The 16377-nt window shown below is 41.9% G+C and overlaps 1 protein-coding gene across 2 annotated transcripts; it reads right to left on the reverse strand.

The window, feature by feature from the left end:
- Positions 1-1975: 1975 nt before the first annotated feature.
- On the reverse strand, positions 1976-16071 carry fhdc2 (FH2 domain containing 2). Of its 2 annotated transcripts, none has more exons than XM_084719396.1 (12): positions 15844-16071; positions 13334-13810; positions 12796-12857; positions 8735-8837; positions 8378-8463; positions 7704-7804; positions 7000-7070; positions 6657-6764; positions 6064-6134; positions 5462-5579; positions 5150-5314; positions 1976-4681 (listed from the first exon to the last, which is right to left on the reverse strand). In XM_084719396.1, the coding sequence occupies exons 2-12, from the start codon at positions 13799-13801 to the stop codon at positions 2765-2767; spliced, it is 3270 nt and encodes a 1089-aa protein (XP_084575522.1). In that variant the 5' UTR covers positions 13802-13810; positions 15844-16071; the 3' UTR covers positions 1976-2764. The 2 variants fall into 2 exon arrangements, with proteins under 2 accessions (XP_084575522.1, XP_084575523.1); XM_084719397.1 differs by having other exon boundaries at positions 13334-13924; positions 15844-15983.
- Positions 16072-16377: the final 306 nt, after the last annotated feature.

Genomic DNA, 16377 nt, shown 5'->3' on the forward strand with positions numbered 1-16377 from the left:
ATGCATGACTATCCGTCTAATACTCCAGTCAGTCTCACTGCAAGGGAGGGAGGCTGTTCCTGGATTTTGAAAGTCTGTTAACGTTTCGTTTTCATTGCAGAGTCTGAATGCATGGATGCCTACAGACTTAGTCCTCTGACTTTACCGTTTCTGTTGAACTACTCTCTCAGCATTAAATGCCAGTGTGTCACTGTGTATGCATACATACCCCACATACAAACAGGCCATAAAACTTTCATGTCCCCTGTCTTTTTGACCCTCTGTCTTTGGTCAGCACTGGTCTTAAAGCCCATATATCACTTATTCACCTTTGGACAAGTCATTATTCTCACTAAAGCCAGTGCTTTCAGATCAATGCAGAATACATGAAGGCAGCTAAAAGAGGGATCACTTTTGACTACTCTGTCCTGCGCCCCTGGAGACCCGTTGATGATGTCACCTCTATACACTGAGGCAGGTTAAGAGGCCAGCGCTGACCGACAACCGGACACTCAAGAACACAAAGAGGCACCGGTTTATTGCCTTTCCCAAGAGGTTCTGGCGTCACTGCGGCCTATAAAGAGAGAATTCCCACTGGGACCCTACACCCACAGTCACCCTCCACCCCAACCCTTGCACCCCACTATTCTGCCAGCAGATTCCCCGGGACGTCTGTTGCATTTCCATGACAACAGCCACTGACAGAGATGGGGGTGACTATGTCAAGAGATGCAGCAGCAAGAGGGAGTTCAGAGGGAGAAAAAGAGGGTGACAAGAAGACAGAGGACAGCGAGATGCAAGAGCAGTAGTTGATGAGGATGAGTGGAGACCTTGGAAGTGAAAGCTGTCAAAGCAAGAGCTCGTCTGAATACAAAACTGAAGAACAGATCCGAATATATATCAACAACACAGACAGGCACTTTTTTATCCAAACCCCAGTTCTAAAAAAGTTTGGACACTGTGTAAAAAGTAAGTAAAAACAGACTTCAGTGATTTGCAAGTGTTCTTCAACCTATATTAAATTGAATACAGTACAGAGGCAAGACAATTAATGTTCATACTGATAATGCTAATTGTTCAAGGTTTGAAAGTGAAATTCTTTCTCATTCTTGCCTGATATACAACTTCAGGTGCTTAACAGTCAGGGGTCTCCAGTATTTGGTGCCTAATAATGCACCACACATTTTCAGTGGAAGACAGGTCTGGACTGTAGGCAGTCCAGACTAGTACCCAAACTCTTGCTACAAAGCTACGCTCTTGTAACATGTATAGAATGTGTTTTGGCATTGTTTTGCTGAAATAAGCAAAGATGTCTCTGAAAAGATATTGTCTAGATGGAAGCATATGTCGCTCCAAAACTTTTCTGAACTTTCCAACATTAATGGTGCATTCACATGCATGCATGGTCCTTTTCCTCTTTAGCCTGGAGGCCACTACATTCCTGATTTCCAAAAACGATCTGTAATGTGGACTCATTAAACCACAGCACACTTTTCCACTGTGCATCTCAGATGAGCTTGGGCCCAGAGCAGCCATGAATTGTTTTTTTTTTTCTTAATGTTCTCAAAAACATATAGTAATATTTTGTCTGTTTTTATTGCTGTGCCTCCTGAGGGGTCAAAGGTCACGGGTATCCAGTGCTGATCTTAAGCCTTGTCCTTTACACACATACATTTCTCAATATTTTCTAAATCTATTATTATGTAGATGGTGAAATACTTAAATTTCTCACAGTTATGCCTTAAGAAAATGTTCTTAAACTGTTGGGGCTATTTGCCCATGCAGCTTTTTAAAGTTCAAGCTTGTGAATGACTGAGCCTTTCAAAGATCAGCTGTAGCATTAAATATCTTGTCTTTGTACTGTATTCAATTGAATAAATTGAAAAAGATTTGCATATTATTGCTGTTTTTTATTTACATTTTAGACAGCATCCAAACCGCGTTGGAAATGTGGTTTGTAGAACTGATGCACACCTTTCTCAGAGACAGACACTAATAATATTCAAATCAACATCTTTATTCATCTTCTCTTGTTTATAAATCCACATAATACAATAATAACAATGCTATTCAATAAAGTTATAGAATCTTTTGACATAAAATAAAAATGAACAAAAATTACAGTAATTGTCTCCTCGCAGCCTCTTCTTCAGTTTGTAAAGTGCATCAGAATGATGAGGCCTCTCAACAAGAAGATAAACAGTTCAATATTGTACCGAGATCAGTTCAGACTGTGAGACCACCAACACAATGATCATTTAGTGGAAGGGTCACAGTATTCAAAACATTTGGACAATTTCCTAAAATAAAAAAAAAACAACTTTTTTCATTGCTAGACAAACTGAAACAGTGTCCCAAATGACAATTCTTTCAAAGCACACTTGTACAGACAAGGCACAGAGTCATGTGGTTGTGTTTGACTGATTAACCTGTTCTACATATGAAGAGCTGCTGTAAGAAGGGTCTTCTATATTGTGGCGTCCTATTGCCTGCAAAGGACACAGACGAGTATAAAAAGAGGTAGACTTTGGAGGATCTACTACTCTGCTACTGGGTGAAACACATGAGATAAAGTGTCCCCAATGCTCCCAGTGCAGCTCCCTCTTGCATATATAGAACCTAAGCACTCAGATCTACAAACAAAATTCATAAAAGTTGAATTCAGACAACCTATAGCTGATTAAGACCATAAATCTGACTCTTCATGAATACCCACACTGAATACATTTGACCAAAATCCATAAAGGCATGAAAAGTGTGCAGGAAAAGCACTTTTCCCCTTCCATCACCTCCACAGTGGCTGAGCAGCAGCAGCTCGAGGCATTTTGGGGCCAGGTATCCGTGAAGCTGTGGGGATTTTAGAGCTCGCTGGAGAGGTGCTCGTGCTTGTCGTTTTGGCAGTTTTATTTCGGGCAGCCGATATGACTGCTGTGCGAATGGTCTTAGCTGTGGTGGATGATGGGCTGTGGGCAGCACGAGGCTGAGAGGGCACCTGAGTCTCGGAGTTAGGGGCGAGTCTTTTCGACACACGGAGAGGAGTTCCTCTGATGAAGGCCGGCTGTGTGCTGCCTGAGACCTTCTCTGGTAAGGATCTGTCTGAAGTCCTGCGGGTCAAGGCTGGCTTTCCTGGGGTCTGGGCCTCACTCACATTCCTCTCCCGCGTGCTGTTACTGCGTTTCACCTCAGCCTGAACAGCAGCAGGCCGTGTGACAGGAGAGGAGCGCATGGATATGCTGCGAGGGGGAGTGAGCCGGCTGGGAGTGGGTGGGTTGGCAGGGGATGGGGTTCCACTTGAAGGCTCAGTTTTAGTGCGCACTCTGGGAATCCCAGTGCTGTTGGAAGGTCCTGCACGTGTCACAAGTCCCCTTTTTGCACCTATTCCACTGCGCACTGGGATCTTCATGGTCCGAGCCTCCTCCTTTGATGTAGGAGACCCTGGAGTTGTCCCCTCCCGGAGGTCAACCTCCCGCTCTTTTCTCCACTTGGAACAGAGGCTTGGTGCAGGTCGTGGGAGTGGGGAGGTTGGGGGTGACAAAGCATCATAGGATCGGAGGCCTTTCACCAGTGTGTGGCACTCCAGCGTTTCACCCACCCGGGAGTATGACCTCACCGTCTCAGGACTTGGCAAGTCAGAGTACTTCTCTGGCTGTGATTTGCTGAACTCTGGCAGACTGGAGGGCATCCAGTTCTCCTCTACAGGTGTGCACGCCCCTTCAGTGTTTGATAAACCTACATCTGGCATCACAGCACTTGGTATGGGTGTCTCACTATCCTGTGGTTGTGACTGGACTCTCTCTGGAGCATTTACAGATGATTGTGATTGGCTCTCGGATCTCTGGTACCTTAATGACCCAGCCCTGGTGTCGCTGTGAGAAAGTATTCCACTTGTATGAAGAGAGTGAGGCCCTGACTCATCAAAACAAGAGCCGATTGATTTACTCTGAACAGGACGACTATTGTTTGTCATCGGCAGGCCAAACCTGTGTCTATGAGTGGAGGTCTGGCTTTTAACACAGATGGCAGGTGTATCAATGGATGTAGCAGCAGTGTTTGTACAGGCACTGGGTGAAGATTCAGTGGTCATCGAAACAATGTGTTCATGTGAAGTCTCAGCCTGTTTTTCAAGTCCAGTTGCCTTCGGTTGCAAATAAGAAATGCTCTCAGGCCCATGCTGCTTGACCGTGAAGCGCTGCCCATGCTGAGAATGACTAAACATAGCAACGTGTGAGTCCTGAACTGCATCCATGCTCCTATTAGTTGCACGAGACTTGCTCCCTCTACCCAAAACAGGTTCTTGGTCAGTGGGGGAACACGTGCCATCAGTCTCTGGGGAGCTACAAAGCACAGCGGTGGTCTCATGATCAGATGAGCTGTTGGAGTGATAACTGGTCGAAGTTGGGCTGCTGCCCAGCTCAGGGAAGTTCTTGTGCATGGATGAGTTATGGATATGGGTGTCGCTGTGGAGGTGATGGGAAAGTCTGCGTGAGTCAGAGCTTCTCAGGCTGCGTCGACTCCAAGTGTAGCTCAAGTTCTTCTCAAGGAGTTTCTCCAGCTCGTCTTGGTTCTCCTCACTCTGAGGCTCTCTGGCAAGGCTGAGGCCCGGGTCAAGCCCTGTACACACAGCCAGAGAACGACGCTTTTCACCCATCTCACGTTGGCGCTCCAGACGTTTCTGCTCCTTCAGCTCTCGCTCTGCATTCTCCTGTGGAAAAGGGAAGGAATCATGTTGGTGACTCTTAATGCTGAACGAAAATATAAACACAACACTTTTATGCACTAATTTTTGTGAGCTGAAATAAAAGATCTAAATTTTCTTCAGTGGATTCTTTTTTTCCCAGGAGGGCAAAGTCATGACTGGCAATACTCTGACTGTCTTACTTTGATATTCTTACCCAAACCCTAACCAATCACTCCTCATGGCTAAACGTAACCACCCCAGCTAACGAAAGTAATGAGTACTACCCAATCAGAGGCAGAGTTCTTTGCGTCTTTGTGTCTTTGTGCTCCTGGGAAAAAATTGGTATCTGCTTATCCTGGCGAGAAGTGCTCAGATTTTAACAAATTTGTGAACCTAATTTGAGAGAAATAATCCTTTTTTATGCATACAAGAAGTCTTAGACCTTTTACACAAACTCATGAAAAACAAAAGTAATGGATTTCGAAATCTAACCTGGACAGCCTTTTGGAAGCGGTGGCAAAATGAATGAAAGACCCTGCAAGCCTCCTCTAGTTTGAACGTGCTGTCATCTTCACAGAAGAACTCCATCAGAGCCTGACTAGACATCCGCATGCCCTCCACCTCATCCTCTGCCTCCTTCAGACGCTCCTCAGCCACCTGCACACAGGAGTAGTTCACACAGTCATCTCTCTGCATTTGGTTTCTTGAGCATAAACACTCCTCACTTAAACACAAATTTGGGCTTTGGCAGATTGTAAACCATTAGATGAAGTTTTAATATGTGACAGACTGCTGTGTTTTTACCTCTAGGAAAGGTTGTGTATGCTGCTGAATCTCCGCCTCAGTCTGGATGTTTGCCTTGAGGGCCACCACCCTGCTTTTTAACTTGGATAAGTCCTCCTGCACGGACTCCTCACACAACCTGCAGAGCATAAGAGGACATAAAATACATAATTATAATATGAACTGCACAGAAGTGGCTGTGTAGCATGGCTTGAGAAAGGTCTTATAACCAAAAACAGGTAATAAATGGATGCAAATGATCCAGACTGACAAGGTTTTTTTTAACTGTGTGCAGTGCAAGAATTATATTCTTTACTTTTAAGAGCAGAATAATGCTGGTCATTTCTCAGCACCTTGCAGAGAAACTCGCTAGCAAAACTCTCCAGCAGAGCTTAAATATTGGCTTGGACTATCAATGTTGTCATGACCCACTTTCACTCAGTCAGCGAGCTATTGCTAACAGCTGGGTGCCTTATTCTGACACCAGAATGCAATAGATTTACATTACGTTTGTTTTAGCAGCCTGTTGGGGTGTATCAATGTTATTAACTAGTGCTTGCATATTCCCTCAGACACAGTCACTGTAGGATTCGATGGAATCTGAGTTTTGAGAAGAGACTGACCTCGAGGCGGAGCCAACATGGCCTAGTTGGCTGGGAAATGACAGTAAACTCTGGTCCTTTTTCACAGCTTCCTGCAGAGACAAACACAAATGATTATCCAGCTATTGTTTCAAATGAGGCAACACGTCATTTGTGAATGTTGACAAAATCATATGCTCTATGAAGCAGTCTGGCCTGAGGGTTATGATCGGCTACTGTTCTCGAAACATTTTCACCACCAATTTCTGTTTCTGATAGAGGGGTTCATTTGCAAAGACAGATGTCTCGGTTTTAATTTATTTTCCTGAATCATATTTTAGAATTCACAATACAATAATTTTCATTATCAGTTAATCTGTCATTAATTGTTTAGTTGTTTGGTCCATAAAATGTCAGAAAATGATAAAAGGATGTTCAGCACTGTTTCCCAAAGCCTAAGGTGATGTCCCCAAATGTCTTGTTTTGTCTTAACCCAAAGATACTGAGTTTACTGTCAAGGGTGACTAAAGAAACCAAATATTCACATTTGAACTGGAGACTTGGGACTTTTTTTTTTTTGCTAATCAATTATCAAAATAGTTAGCAATTTAATAGTTGACAAATTCAAATCTTACCATAGCTACAAAGTGCAGCAGATTCATGCCTGGCTTGTTGGCTTTGGTGTCGGCCAGTTTGAGCAGCGATGAAATCCGGAAACCAGCGGCATTCCCCGCATATCCACCCTGAGAAACCACATACAGGGTCAGAATAACACACATACGTACACACTCACAACATGCATGTGACAACTTTAAACAAACAATGATACAAAACCCAGGTGCACAGTCAGAGTGACGTCCTTGAACACACACCCAGACCCCATAGCAACTGGTGTATTATTCACAGATAAAAGGCCTGATTCTGCTTTGTCAGGCCGAATAAAAGAAAGGAAAACAAATAATATAAAGAAGCACTCACAGCGTTCATATAGTTCCCTGCTTTCAGCACCAAACGGAGGATGGAGTGTAGTTCAGGACAGCTCAGCAGTTCTGTGAGAGTCGGAGACAGAAATTCAATATTGTCCCTCAAGGAAGAAGAATAATAAGTACTCATGTGTATGCAGCAGACATCAAGGGCTTAAATGGATTGTTTGGATTATTTGAAGTGGGGTTGTTTGGGGTATTTATTGATAGTCAGAAGCAGAGAGGGGCACTAGCACAGAAGCTGAGCAATGTACTGCTGTGGACAGGGTCAGCAACAAATGAGAAAAAATATCAGTTTCAGTGTACGCTATACTTAGAATATCGTCACATCTTTACTTTGCTGTCAGACAGCCTTTTCTGACAGAAAACCACCATTACATAAGACAAATCACTCTCTCAAAACCAACCAAACTCCATAAGTGAAATCAGTAATTTCACCTCACAGAACATGAGAATTGTTGGTCTGCTAAATGAGTTAGCAACTTTATTTTGAAGAACTGACAGTCAAGCTAAACTAAACTTGTATACAAAATATATAACTGATAGCAGGTTTCTCCATTCTGAGTACCAACCATTGCATTTGCATACTGGGACCAAATTTCACCATTTAAAAACTATTCTAAATAGGAGCATTTCAGAGGGCCAACACAGGCCTCGATTTTTATAGTTTAGTACACAACTCCCTGCTGTTAACGTTACCTCTGGCCGCCTCCCTCAGACATCTGGCTGCCACACACAGAGAGGTCACAGCAGGGTCGAACTCTTGTTGCAAGATCATGGCATCCAGGCGAAGCCGAAAACTAATGGAAGAAGAAAGAGAGGGACGGACGGATGGATGGACCGGGGTGAGTGATGACAGAGACAAAAAGGCACTCATGATCAATCATCAGTTAAATAAACACACGTCATTACAAAGTGAATCATGTGAGCAGGACTAGTGTGTCACAAATAAACAGGAAACAGACATGTTTTTAAGGGACAGTTCACCCCCAAATCAAAAATACATATTTTTCATCTTACCTGTAGTGCTGTTTGTCCATCTAGATTGTTTTGGTGTGAGTTGCTAAATTTAAGAGGTATTAGCGGTAGAAATGTCTGTCTTCTCTCAAATATAATGGAAGTAAATGGCACTCAGCATGTAGGAACTATTAATTCTAGGTATTTCTAAGGTAGTTATAGCACTTAGCAACTAGCTGGGCAGAAGTCTCTTGGTCAACATCTCAAAAACTCTGCAATTGACACCAAAACAATCTAGATGGATAAATAGCATTACAAGTAAGAGGTGTAATGTAAAAGTGAAAATAACAATCAATTGGAAAGTTCTGGGGATATTTTTGGTAATTGTATCCTGTCTAGGGCTGACGGGTGTGTACCTGGGGACTTCCACCAACAGCAGGATGAAAAGATCAGGCTCTCCAAGCCAGCTCCGCTCCCCACCGAACCTCCTCAGGCGAGACTCCTGAGAGAGAACAGATGCTAAGTAAAATCTGGAAAACAGCTTTGATTGAAAAAAAAAAAAGAATCTGGAAAACTAAAACCAACATGCCGTTAACAGTCAATTCCAATATCTTTCAGCGTGGTCCCTCTCCGGAAACAGACCACATCATACGACATGGTGTAATGGCAAACTTTTGATCATCCTAACCAGAGCCAGATGATGAGTAAGAGAAGAGGGAGGGAGGGGAGGGGGTTGTCACTGTTGTATTTGTATGCCAAAAAAGGCAATTTACCTCCTCATTGTCAGGCAGCAATTTGCAGAGCTCTGTGAGCTTCTCTGCTCCATAACGGTCCCCAGCGCCCTGCCTGATATCCTCAACTATCTCCTTAGCAGGCCTGTTGAGAAGAACACATTTTTGGTATGACATCATTGTTAATGTAAGATGAGATTTATTCTCCATCACCTTTCATTATTTAATCTGAATAAAGCAAAGAATGAGGTGTATTTTGGTGAAAACTTATTTTGTAGATGACCTTTTGGTTTGAGATCATTTGGATAATTAAAATAATGGTTACTATTTGGAATGTTAATGATTAATCAGCAATTGATTCATCGCTACTAAGAATTTAACCGATTAAAAATGGATTAATGTTAATTGATAGTCTAGGAATGGCATTAATTGTGCCTCATTTGACATTGTTTTGTCTGGTGGAGCTTTTTTTTTAGAAAAAAAATGTGTGTTATGCAAGAAAAAAACCACAAAATTTGCAACCCCTCTAAGTACATGTATACATATTGTACTCTGTTCCTCAATTTAGACCAGCATCGATATCATGTAAGAGCTACAATGCAATGATTAATCTGTAAATCATTTAGTTGTATGAAATTTATCACCATCTATTTCAATATTAGATATTCAAAGGTCTTTCAGCTTCTTAAATATGAATATTTTCTGGTTTATTTAATCCTCTATGATAGTAAACAAAATATTTTGGGATTGTGGACAAAACAAAACATTTATATATGTCATTTTGGGCTTTAGGGGACACTGACAAATCTTTCACCACATTTTATAGACTAAAAAAACGAATCAATTAATCAAGAAAATAAGTGATAATGGGAATTATTGTTAGTTGCAACCTTCTAGTAGGAGATATGCCACGTTTGTAGTCAGTGTTCAGCTGTCCTACTGTTGAAGTTGAACATTTAAGTGGACCAGGTTACACAGATGAAGCTGCCACTGTGCTCTTGATTTACCCACAGCCCGATAGTAGTTTCATTTAGTGACAATCAAGATTATAGTTACAGTTTAGAGTAACCAGTGTTACACTAACATTCAATGGGGTTTTCAGCTTAAGAAAAAGCATTATAAGCCCCCTCTTGAGACAAACTCACGTTATGAGCAGTATCAGCTCTTTGTTTTGCCTTCATCGCACAATATTTAGGCTTATCCTGCTCTTATCAGTCGTTGGGGAGACGGGGTTGATTGACGCCACACTGACTGGCGACACAAAGTGGCATATCCACTGGGCAAATAAAAAGCAGACGTGCGGGGGGGAAAAGCCTTTGGGATGTCAAGGTGAAAGAGCAGAAACTGAACTGACTAGCTGTTTGACCTCTGACTTACTTCCTCTGAGTGACACATCTGTCCTCTATTCCAGCAGTTTTCCATTATCCTCTCCCTCCCCTCCCCCTCGACTTACAGCTCCATGGCACATGCTCATATTCCATTATGTGCATGCTACTGTATGTGGCTGTTATTCCCCGGCATATTCTCCTAGTTCATTGCTCCACATTAACATCAATTTGAAGACATCTAGGGTAGCCTAAGGATAAATTATTTTTCAAAAGAACTTCAAAGCAGAAACCAGGTTTAACACTCTCAAACTGGGTTGCACAAAGATGAATTGAATCTAAGATTAGTTCTTATCAAAGTATATTAAAACTAGGTTTAAAATCCAAATGTGTTGATGTAAACTGAAATTAAATAGTTAAATCAATATGGAGATTATTTAATTGGTTGTCAAACTTACTTAGCCTAGTTAGTCCCCTCATGGATCTCTAATTTCTCCTTCTTTAGCCAACTTGTTGGCTAAATTAATGGAGCAATATGGCCAAATAATATAAGATTAAAAACAGACAACAGCACAATAAAGAAAAAGTGAACATAGTAAAAAAAAAAAAAAAAAAAGAGAGAGAGAGAGACTGGCATAATGTTTTAATGGCTCAACTGGAGCCTTAACGTTTGAGGATGTTGATTATTTTGCTCAAAAAGCAGTCATTTTAAAAATTAAACCTAAGTGACATTTAAAGTTGATACTGCATCACAGTTTAAAATTGGATTTAAAAGTTTGGTGCAACATAAATTTAAAGCTGAGCCGTGATTTAATCAGATTTAAAAATTTATCTTTGTTGATGCAACCCAGACCTATCGTGTGTTGCGTTATTTGCCCCAACCAGTTCAACTGAAAACAAAATTCTGACAAAATAGCCTATAAATAGATCACATATTAAAAAGATATTGAGGAGCACTACTCAGATGTTGTCTGACAAAACAAAACCATATTTTGTTTAAACTACACCCACATTTCCACAGAACCTCTGTCTGCGCTGAGAACAGAGGACAAATAATGTCCCGACAAGACAAATGTTTGTGTACTTAAGAGTCTGCTTTTACATAATGGCTTTCTCAACAAGTCTTGACAAATCTGGTTTAGGGAAGAACCACTCTTCAGTTGAGAGGCGCACAATTGAACTTCCATGAACATTCATGCACTCGTGCAGGCATGAAAATACAGCAACTCAGCACTTCTTTTCCATGGCTTTGTATCATTACTTATACATGAAAATGCTGCATGTCATGATTTTTGATGACAAAATATTGATCAGACATTAAACTGTATGTAAATCTGCTTTAATGATTATTAAACAGCCCCATTCATTACAAAAAGTGCAGCTTTGTTTGAATCAGGAAAACGTGCTTATCAGGCTTTGGGGCACAGATGAATATGACAAGCCACCAGTGGGGTCTTTCTCTGCAGGGGGTCGCTTTAACATTAGACACTCTTTAAGGGCATCAGCAGGTGTCAACTCTGACTCCCAGGGCTATAGGCGGCCACTTAACCCACCACCCTCCTTCAAAACCCCCATTCCAGCCACTCAGTGTCCACCCGCCCCTGCACCTGTCTCCTGCAATATACTTGTTGTGCCCCCTCCCCGACACGAGACACATCCTCTCCTCTCTTCACACTTCTGACACAAACTACACACACGCAGACACCCACACCCACCTTCTTTGATATATGGCCACACACTCCACAGTTCAACTCAAGTGAAGTACTGTTCCCCTGGGCAAAGTTGTACACACTTCTGTTTCCTGCTCTTAACGCTAGCTTCAGTTCTGACTGATGGTGACCTCCAGCAAGCACAGACAAAAAGGCTAAAAGCTGAAGCTGTTCAAGTGTACCAGATTGTACCAGATTGTTAGGAATAGTGCTGCAGGGATGACGTCTTTTTGTAGGTCAGCATGGAAGTTAGCATCACTCTAGCTCCCTTTACAAAAAGCAAATGGGATTTTTCCATTGGATTTTGGATTAATGGACAAAAATAAGCTCTGTGGCAAACACGTTTATGACAATGACATGTTTTGTTAGCAAATAATCTTCACAAATGCCATTTTTATTATTTTGAAGTGCAAATGCAATCATCAGACATAAAAGCTAATGTAAGGCTATAAATGGAGTACACCATAGTCACATGACTTCACATCACAACCAATATGTGACAATATTTAATGTCTGTGACAACATTTGTAGTCTCATTTAGCTGCTTGTTAGCAACTTCCCTTTTAAGATACATAAAACCTTCACAAGAGGGATATTCACTGATGTATTTTATGTCGTGGAACAAATTGTAGGTTCCCTTTAGCTTGTTTTAACCACAGAACTTAGTTCAGGCAAATAATAAAATAAAATATTGACTTTGAGACAAAGGAACCAGAGGTGTGAATACACTAACTAATTTGCAGGTTTTAGGACTCATTCCTGCAGCACTATAGGGCTGGAATTTACCAATTAGACTGTCAATTATCTTGACTAATAAACTAATTGTTTAGTCTATGAAATGTCAAAAAATAAAGAGAAAGAGACACGCGGGATCCATAGTCCATAGCTATTTCTCAAAGCCAAATGCAACATCTTCAAATGTCTTGTTTTGTTTGACCATCAGTCCAGACCCAAAGATATTCAATTTACAATAACAAAACAAAAAAAAAGCAGCAAATCCTCACATTTGATACACTAACTGATTAATCAACTAATCATTTCAGCTCTAGTTCAGAATAAAAAAGCTTACATCTTGAACTGCCGTAGAAATATTCCAATGTTCATACTGCGTTTGGAATCCAACAGGGAGATCTGTAAAGAGGAAAAGGACAATCAAAGGGAAGAAAAGTGCAAGAAATCTCACTATCTTTATACATGGCTGAAAAATAGTAGGGTTGTTATTATACCAATGCCAGCATCTTAAAATTCCTCAAATACTGCCTGAAATGCTGGTATTGCTGTCACTGAGTATGCAAGTTTATGCCCTGATCCAATACCATGGAATTTATCAACCCCAAAACTGGAAACTGCTACTTTGAGCTGCCTAGTATACACTAATTTTTTCCCCTGGATGGTGAAGTCATGTTCTGTGTCGTTCATTCTCTGTATGTTTGTTCATGTTTTACAAAGGGTTTAACCTGAATCAGGCCATCAATAGTGACAGCAATCATATTTGTACAGGGTTTGTGATAATATACATTTTAAATGCACTTGATACTCAGTAGCAGGAAGAAAAAAAACATTATCCGAACATATCTAAAAATTTTGTATCATCCCCATGGTCTGACCTCTTCAGGGCTGTCCTGGGGCGATCTGCAGCGCAGCAGAGCAGACCTGCGTCTCAGGGTGCTGGTTCTGTCCTGAGGCTTGCTGTCCTTCTGACCAAACAGTTCATCTAGAGAATGGAGGTCAATGGGGAACTCATCCTCACCCTGGGCCGCCCCGCTCCACACACTCTTCCTCCCCTCCACCTTCTCTTTGGGGATGCGCTCCCAGTTCAGCTTCCTCAGCCGGCTCCGACGGGCGCTGTCCGTCCGGGTAAACGGCAACGAGGAAGAGGAGGATGCAGGTGGAGGTGGGGGCGGAGGAGGAGGGGGAGGAGGTGGAGGTGGCGGAGGCGCTAGGGGAGGAGGCGGAGGGGCGACCAGCACCGGACGTGAATCCATGGCTGTCACTTCCACAGCGTTGGGAAGGGCAGGCTGTATTCCATGAAAGGCACGAGGTTCCTTAATGGCCACAGTCAGGTTGATGAGCATAGAGGCTGTCTGGATTTAAGAGAGAGGGGTGATGGTGGGTGAAGAGTCTCTGCTCAGTCCATCAATGACGTCTTTTTTAATTTCCAGTGGGTTCTAGTCCAAAGGTCTATCTATAACTCCAGCCTAGGACACAAGACAACAAAAAACTCTTATCTCAGACATTATTGAGCACAAAAAGAGTAAGGAAATCAGTGCTATCCAAGAGTTTTGCAACAGCAATTTTAAAGGGATAGTGCAGATTATTTGAAGTGGGGTTGTATGAGGTACTTATTGATAGTCAGTGTATTATCTACAGTAGAAGCTGGTTGGCACACCTCCAGATTGGGGGAGCAGAGAGGAGTACCAGCATGGTAGCTCAGCAGTGTACTGCTTTGGAAGGGGTCAGCAACAAAACATATTTTCACCACCTAAATAAGGTCCATGTTAAAAAAAAGACATCAATAACAGTTTAAGAGTATGCTATATTTAAAATATTTTCACTGCTTTACTATGCCATCTGATGAGAAACGGCTGTTATATGAACCAAACATTGCACTGCCCAAACCAACCAAACTTCATTAGCAAAATTAGCAATTTCACCTGGCAAAACATGGGAGTTGCCGGTTTGTTTGCATTATTGTGTGGTTATTGTGTAAAATCTGTATTTATCTGTATCTGTATTTTTAAAGGATAGTTTGGATTCCACAAAAGTTACACATTAAGACAAACAAACTAAGGCATTGAGGCAGTGGTAGACCAACAACTCCTGTGTTCTGCAAGGTAAAAGGACTAATTTTACAGGAAAGTAAAGCTGTGAAAATATTCTATATATAGTGTACAGTTTTTAGGTAGACTTTTTTAAGTGGCTAAAACACCTTTAGCTTCTGTGCTGTGCTCCTCTTCTCCCAACTGGGGGTGTGCCAGCCAGCATCTACTGTAAGTAATACACTGACTATTAAGTACCTCATACAACCATATATCAAATAATCTGAACTATCCCTTTGACTGAGGCCGATGACCTCACCTGAGCTTGTCTGACACCTGGCCTCCCCTCTCCTTTCATTAGCATGACTCCAGTGCATCGACTGATCTAATAACAAGTGTAGCTGCGGCTAAAAATGTGTAACCCCTGGTTCAACTTTCTGTGGAAGTTCAAGGCATTTTAGGGAAAGTACTATCTGCAGCAAGATGAGCTCTCGCCCATTCTGAAGGCTGTTTGAACAGCTTGTCCCGTCCTGTTCTGTTTCACCTCACTGCATGCACACACACCTCCACCACCACCCTCTCCCTTCTAATTAGAATATATGGAGACACCACAGACAAGACAGGGTGAGATGCACAGCTAACCACAAGGCTGAGAAATAGAAGTTGTCAGAAATCGTGACTTTAGATATTCCTCCTCTCCTTATGGGAGGTTATAACATCTGAAAGCTGGTTGCACACACTTGCACCAGCAAGTTTTAAGCAGGATTAGTAAAGCAATTAGGAATGAGTCAGAGGTTTCAGGTGTCTGGTTCGAGGGGAAAGTCTTTAATCATGACACGACTTTGCGTTTGGCCAGGAACACATCCTCTGTCGTCCTCCCTCGCAATTTGAGCATGAATCACAAGTTTCAGGGAAACTTCGCAGGGATGCGCTTCATCGCCAAACTGTTCCACCGCGCGGCCGCAGGAGAGCGCTACAAAGACCGCCGCCGCTGATCTCACCCTCTGTCATTCATCATTTCATGAGATCTCTATCTTGATAAGCGAAAATTAATTTACAGTCATTTACTGTTGCTCAAGAGCTCGGCGGGAGGATGAAAAGTTGTGGAAAAAGTGAGTTATCGATCCATGTTTTTTTCCCCAAAACGCAAAATTAACTCCAGATACGAATTTCCAGGAAATTTAAGTAACTTTTTTTGTTGACATCTGATAACAAACCAAGTTCTTCTGATAACGCAGTGATTTATTCCTGTCAATTTGAGCATTAACTAACATAAAAAAAAAAAAAAACTTAATTAAAAGTTGAGCAAACATTATTTGGGTATTTCCACGACAATCCATTTAAGTTATTTCACTCACCTGCTGTTGAAGACTCCGCTTCTCCAGTGAGGAAAGCCCATAAACTTCAACAAGCGCTGAAGGGTTACATTTGTGGAAAACTTGTGTAAATTTACGCTTCCATCCCAGCTTTTTGTTTGCTGTATCTCCTTTTATCCCGGTAACTTGCGCCGCTCCACTCGCTCCACTCCTCTTGTCTTCCTCAAGTTGCAGGAAAACTTCCACACAGTTCACCAGGAGCGCGCAGGCGAGCGCGCGCCCGCACGCTGATATGCCTGCCTTGTTGTATCCTCCCAGTTTTCCCATGGGTCGAGTTATTGGGATTTTCAGGTGGGAGAAAGGGGAGAACAGGGGTAATTGTAATACTTACATTTTACTTCATCCACTCAAAGACTCCTGGAAATACACTAGTCATCTTGTGATATAGGAAATATATATATGTGAACTAATTAATAATACAAGACAAGACTATAATATAAATTATTATGAGGGATTAAAAAATATCTAATATCGATATATTGGCTGATATTGCAAAGATTGTTCAAATGTGGTTAT

The sequence above is a fragment of the Lutjanus erythropterus genome, chromosome 5 (assembly GCF_056507025.1).
Source record: "Lutjanus erythropterus isolate fLutEry1 chromosome 5, fLutEry1.hap2, whole genome shotgun sequence".
NCBI classification, from domain to species: Eukaryota; Metazoa; Chordata; class Actinopteri; order Lutjaniformes; family Lutjanidae; genus Lutjanus; species Lutjanus erythropterus.

What these genes read in the sequence shown, in the direction of transcription:
- fhdc2 (XM_084719396.1), bottom strand. Translation starts at nt 13,801, where the DNA reads ATGCTCATCAACCTGACTGTGGCCATTAAGGAACCTCGTGCCTTTCAT. An exon ending in CCCAGGACAGCCCTGAAGAG is followed by an intron (nt 12,858 to 13,333) that starts GTCAGACCATGG and finishes TCCTCTTTACAG; the next exon opens with ATCTCCCTGTTGGATTCCAA. An exon ending in TCTGAGGGAGGCGGCCAGAG is followed by an intron (nt 7,071 to 7,703) that starts GTAACGTTAACA and finishes CGACTCTCACAG; the next exon opens with AACTGCTGAGCTGTCCTGAA.